Genomic DNA, 6,881 nt, shown 5'->3' with positions numbered 1-6,881 from the left:
AACTGTCACACCTCCTGTCACACCTCCTATCACACTCATTATCACAGAACTGTGTAATCTTGAACTAATATGATCTACATATCGACACTTATGTTGTCGTACATAACACCACCAGTCACACTGCTTGTCACACTACTTATCCCACTAGCTATCACACTACCTGTCACACTGCCTATCACATTAGCTATCACAATACCTGTCACAATACCTATCACACTACCTATCACATCACAAAGTTAGTGTGACTGATAATATGGCTGGTAGTGTGACAGGTAATGTGACGGATAGATCGGTCAGCTACATTTCCAGTCACAAAACCAATTAGTCAAATCTATGAAATCTGAAACTAGTATTCAAAACTGGGCACCCAAAATCTACTTTGGGCACCCATGTCATCTTCTCCAATCGGCGACTTCATGTTAATTTCCCATGCCTTCTTTCTCCCATATCTCTAGCAACTACAACATTGCCTTACGACATCATGTTTGACCTTAGCAACTGCAATATTTTCGATCTGCACTTGTAATTCATGTGGCTTTTTCAAACCTCACCTACTTCATCTTCACAATTTAGCTTCCTTTCGGTCATTCTCTACTTCACCCTATGACCACCTAATCTACGGCTCCGCATCGGCAAGACCTCGATCATCGATCCCCAAGATCCGCTTCTTTAGATATGGTGATAAGGAGGAGGTTGGGCCCGAGGTCGATCCTAAAGAGGGCGAAGAGAGAGAGAGAGCCAAGCTGACTGAGTCGAGGTGGAGAGCTCGGCAGCGAAGCAAGTGGAACCGGAGTCGTCGGAGTTGGTTGTGCAGGTGGAGATCGAGGTCGACCCTGGAGAGAGAGAGAGAGAGAGAGAGAGAGAGAGTCGTCGAATTTGATCGGGGGCTTGCGCCTCATGCTTCATCTCCGTCGCAATTCCCAAATTGCCAACGATGGTTTGAAGTTTTCTTTAATTTAGAATTAATGGCACATGCTGTAAATATTTACAAAATTATGGGCAATATTTTAAGAGTTTTAAGAAACTGACATTTTTATAATTTTGGAAATTTAAGCGACTTTTTTCTAATTTAGGGTGTGAAATGTAATTTTTTTATAAGAAGGCCTTTTTTTTTCCGATGGCAGTAGGGGTGTTAATCGGTGTGAATGGTTCGGTTTATAGGTGATACTGAACACCAAACCGTTCTATTTATTCGGTTTGGTTCGGTTTGGTTTTTCACTTTTTTTTTCAAAAACCAATTGTGTTCGGTTTGGTTCGGTTTGGTTTTTCTCTGGTTTATATCGGTTTTTCTTTCGGTTATTTTGTAAAGAAAATCGGAGTTTCTTTCCTTGTCTATCTACTTGATTCTTAACGAAATAAAAAGAACATGTGGACAGATTTGCAAAAATCTATTTACAAGATATAGTTGCTTCACAAATGTAAACAATTGCAAAAAGCCACTAAACAACTTATACCACATTAGTAGGCATATTGTGGTTCCAATGTCTAAAATTCAAAATATTAAAATTTGACCGTCAGATGTGATCAGCATATTTAAATACGGATATGGTAAAAAATTCATCTAATTTTGATAAAATTTGGGTCTCGATCGATGTGGTCAACATTAACTTAATTTCATCTAATTAAGTGTGAATTCGTTCTTACCCCCTCCTTCTTGACTAGTTTTGGTGGATTCTTTCACGCACACACTCTCATATATATGTGATGTAGTAGCTCGTGTAAAATTTTCAAAAATTTTACCTTCCAGGGATAGGGCTACCCATAGGCCCATAGGGGATAATAAGCGTAAACAGGGTTGACCGCCTCGATCGAGACACAAACGTTATCGAAAATATGTGATTTTTTTTACCATAACCATATTTCACAATATGTAACGCATCATGCGGACATATTTGCAAAATTCTATTTATAATATATAGTTGCTTCACAAATGCATACATTTGCAAAAAGCCACTAAACAAGTTATACCACATTAGTAGGCATGTTGTGGTTCCAATGTCTAAAATTCAAAATATTACATTTTGACCGTCAGATGTGATCAGCATATTTAAATAAGGATATGGTAAAAAATTCATCTAATGTTGATAATATTTGGGTCTCGATCGACGTGGTCAACATTAACTTAATTTCATCTAATTAAGTGAATTTGTTCTTACCCCCTCCTTCTTGACTAGTTTTGGTGGATTTTTTCATGCACACACTCTCACATATATGTGATGTAGCAGCTCGTGTAAAATTTTCAAAAATTTTACGTTCCAGGGATAAGGCTACCCATACGGGATAATAAGCGTAAAAAGAGTTGACCGCCTCGATCGGGACACAAACGTTATCGAAAATATGTGATTTTTTTACCATAACCATATTTCACAATACGTAACGCATCATGCGGACATATTTGCAAAATTATATTTATAATATATAGTTACTTCACAAATGCATACATTTGCAAAAACCCACTAAATAAGTTATACCACATTAGTAGGCATGTTGTGGTTCCAATGTCTAAAATTCAAAATATTACATTTTGACCGTCAGATGTGATCAGCATATTTAAATAAGGATATGGTAAAAAATTCATCTAATGTTGATAATATTTGGGTCTCGATCGATGTGGTCAACATTAACTTAATTTCATCTAATTAAGTGAATTTGTTCTTACCCCCTCCTTCTTGACTAGTTTTGGTGGATTTTTTCATGCACACACTCTCACATATATGTGATGTAGCAGCTCGTGTAAAATTTTCAAAAATTTTACGTTCCAGGGATAATAAGCGTAAAAAGAGTTGACCGCCTCGATCGGGACACAAACGTTATCGAAAATATGTGATTTTTTTACCATAACCATATTTCACAATACGTAACGCATCATGCGGACATATTTGCAAAATTATATTTATAATATATAGTTACTTCACAAATGCATACATTTGCAAAAACCCACTAAATAAGTTATACCACATTAGTAGACATGTTGTGGTTCCAATGTCTAAAATTCAAAATATTACATTTTGACCGTCAGATGTGATCAGCATATTTAAATAAGGATATGGTAAAAAATTCATCTAATGTTGATAATATTTGGGTCTCGATCGATGTGGTCAACATTAACTTAATTTCATCTAATTAAGTGAATTTGTTCTTACCTCATCCTTCTTGACTAGTTTTGGTGGATTTTTTCATGCACAAACTCTCACATATATGTGATGTAGCAGCTCGTGTAAAATTTTCAAAAATTTTACGTTCCAGGGATAAGGCTACCCATAGGTGATAATAAGCGTAAAAAGGGTTGACCGCCTCGATCAGGACACAAAAATTATCGAAAATATGTGATTTTTTTACCATAACCATATTTCACTATACGTAACGCATCATGCGGACAGATTTGCAAAATTCTATTTATAAGATATAGTTGCTTCACAACTGCATACATTTACAAAAAGACCACTAAACTAGTTATACCACATTAGTAGACATGTTGTGGTTCCAATATCTAAAATTCAAATTATTAAATTTCGACCGTCAGATGTGATCAGCATATATAAATACAGATATGGTAAAAAATTCACCGAATTTTGATAAAGTTTGGGCCTCGATCGATAACATATTTAATTATGTATATTAAATATATCTATAAATAATATAATTTCTTTATAATATATATATATTCGGTTTTTCGGTTCAGTTTCGGTTTCCAAACATCCCAAATCAAAACCACACCAAATCTTTCGGTTTGGTGCGGTTTTTTTGCGGTTTGGTGCGGTTTTTTTTTTCTTCGGTTTTTTTCGATTATGGTTTGGTTTTTTTTCGGTTTTCGGTTTTCAATTAACACCCCTAGATGGCAGTCATCAATTTTACTTCATGATCTATATATAGCCCGACTTCCTTGAAGCGGTTCATGTACTTAATTCATTATTTCCCTTCGACCTAGGTTTCAGGTTCAAGAACATTATTTTTCTTTTCTCTTGTCTTTTTTTTATATTTTCTTCCTCTTCTTCCTTCCTCACTGTAATGGAAGATCATCAAGGCCATGGAGGAGGCAAAGAGGCCAAAGAGCCAAACAGTCCAAACAGTAATGGTTGCTCAGAGAGAAGTGAACCAATTAGGTCAAGGTGGATACCGAAACCAGAGCAAATCCTGATTCTGGAGTCTATTTTCAACAGTGGAATGGTAAATCCACCGAAAGAAGAGACTGTTAGGATAAGAAAGCTGCTAGAGAAATTTGGGTCTGTTGGGGATGCAAACGTCTTCTACTGGTTTCAAAACCGACGGTCAAGATCCCGTCGCCGACAACGGCAATTGCAAGCCAGCCTTGACCAGAAGAACCAAGCAGCAGCTGACCAACAAGTTGGTGGTGCATTTCTGTATGGAAGCTCTAGTGCTACTAGTTTCACTGCTCTACAGCCACCATCACAAGAAGTCATGGCTTTTGGAGCATCTACTCCTCCGACTTTTGTTTCTAATTATGATCTTGTGGGAGATTCTTCTTCGTCTTCTTGTGCTTCTATGGCACCAGATGATCATTTCTTTTCAGTTTCCGGTCAAATGGGTTTTCCAGAAATCGAGCACACATCCTCTGGTGTAACGTCTGTGTTAGGTCCTTCAGATGCCTCAACTTTGCACTTCCAATCTGGTTAGTGCATGCCTAGTTAATACAATTGGCCGACCGTTTCAGATTCAGTTTCACGTTTTCTCTCTATTTCTCTTTTGCCATTTCGATCCTTTTCTCTTAACTTAAAACTTTACCTATATATCATAATTATAGCTTAATTTCCGTTTATTTCGTTTGTTTCATCTTAATATCACCGTTTCAGTAAACTTTGATTCATACTCTCCGACACTCATCAGATTACTCTCTTTATGAACGGTCTAATTTAATTTCGAATATATCTAGTTGCTTAGAAATCCATTAATTCACTGTTTACTTGGAATTAAAAATATAATAATTAAAATTAATACTTGCTACGAATTCCTCAAGATGGCATTAGTCTGCTCGGTGAATAGCTACATACCTACTAATATTGTTTTTCTTCCTTCAAAAACGAAAACGAAAGAATCTGATAATTAGTATTTAATGATTTGTAATACAGGAATTCAGGAGGAGAACTATTATTCACAAGTTATATAAGCATTCAAATTTTTGGAGATAATTAAGCAGTGATCTGTTAATGCTGTGTGAAATGTTAAGATTCATGAATGAATATGAGTACTAATTAATAATTACCTTTTGTTGATGCTACTGTTCTTCTGTTTTGAATACCATGAACATTGCAGTATACTTTCCCTGAAAACATGCAACTCCTTTTCAGCGGCAGTCTTTTCACTTTCTGAAGAAAACTTTCCGATAAAACTTATATTTTTAGTTTCAGCTTTCCCTGAAACATATGATTTACATTCCTATTTTTATGCATGCCCTATAACCAAAGAATATGAGAAACTCGCCATGGAATTCCAAACCCTTAGTAAAATCTCATTTCCTTATGTATTGTATAAGATTCGGCCAACTTTTGGTGACTTTTTGCTCTTCAGTTTATTTTCTTCTTTTTCAGAAAACCTCAAAAATGCCTTCATTTTGCTACTAAATCGTCTGAAATGGGTCTCCTAGTTGTTGATAACGGTTCTGGAGAGAGAAGATCGAAATTGCCTGATACTAAATCTCGATCTGTATACATAATCAAGTTGGTTAACAATATGCAGGGCTAGGTGTGAACCTGATGATGACCGTGTTTATTAATGGGGTTCCAACAGAAGTTCCAAGAGGGCCACTCGACATGAAAGCCATGTTTGGCACTCAAGATGTGTTAATGGTTCATTCCTCAGGAGTTCCACTCCCAATCAATGAGTTTGGTTTCTTAGCCCACAGCTTGCAGCCTGGTGAAAGCTATTTCCTGGTCTCTCTCTCTCTCTCTCTCTCTCTCTCTCTCTCTCTCTCTCTCTCCCCACATGAGTCAGAATTGAAGTACATCGTAATCAGTATAAACTTTATTATAGGAATAATGCACTTGCAGTATTCTCTTGCATTATTTTATGCGAGTGAAAGATTAATTTCTATATGTTAGTTCATACGAACGGTACTTGATTAAAAAGTTGAAATCAGCTGCATGAGCTGTGACGCTTATAGCCTTAAACTCATTTCTGTTTAATATATATGGGGATGTTAGAGAATTTACAGACTCCAAGGAGGGAACCTTTCCTTTAGTTGGACTGATTGTATAGATAAATCAGTCATATTACTCATATATGATGAACTGGTTTGTTTAATCACTTCAAGATTCCAAATTAATGGAGGTTTTCATTGGTAACATCTCAGGATTTTAGTTGGATTTACTTGGATTTAGCTTTAACCTTTCTAGATGGAGGATAGCACATATTGGTAACATTTATATAGTTCCCCTAACTTCTTAAGACTATATGTATGTAATCTCCTCGATTTTTTGTTTTCTAATTTGGTCTTTCTTGCTTAGCTTCTTATTCGTAAATTAAAACCTCACTAAGTTACTTAATTAATAAATGCAGGTTTCCAGACCAACTTAAGCTACAAAGCTGATGCACCTGCCAATTATATTATTGAGGGCTCCTACATCAATCTAGCTTCTTCTTCCTCGATCTTCATCATCCCTCTTTTTCCCCTACAGCAGAATGTGATTATTAGCTAGACATTATCTACATGCATGCATGAGAGATTCTTTGTCCCATGCTTTTCTCGAGTAGTTTTGTTTCATCTAACTATTTATCCTTTCTTTCCAGTTTCTTTTTCCATGTTATTTGAAGTAAATTAGCTTCTGTGATAACATATATAAAATATATAGAAAAGTCTCTGTATGGAATTTCCTAAAGTATGATTAAATAGAGTATATAAATGGTTTTATTTATATGTATACTAA

At 35.8% G+C, this 6,881-nt stretch overlaps 1 protein-coding gene across 1 annotated transcript; it reads left to right on the top strand.

Moving 5' to 3' along the window:
* The first annotated feature begins 4,008 nt into the window (after positions 1-4,008).
* LOC126788822 (WUSCHEL-related homeobox 11-like) lies at positions 4,009-6,644 on the top strand. Its single transcript, XM_050514838.1, has 3 exons — positions 4,009-4,630; positions 5,695-5,888; positions 6,514-6,644. The coding sequence occupies exons 1-3, from the start codon at positions 4,009-4,011 to the stop codon at positions 6,529-6,531; spliced, it is 834 nt and encodes a 277-aa protein (XP_050370795.1). The 3' UTR covers positions 6,532-6,644.
* Positions 6,645-6,881: the final 237 nt, after the last annotated feature.

Source organism: Argentina anserina, chromosome 1 (genome assembly GCF_933775445.1).
Source record: "Argentina anserina chromosome 1, drPotAnse1.1, whole genome shotgun sequence".
Classification (NCBI taxonomy): Eukaryota; Viridiplantae; Streptophyta; class Magnoliopsida; order Rosales; family Rosaceae; genus Argentina; species Argentina anserina.
This window is presented reverse-complemented; position numbering and strand designations above follow the sequence as displayed.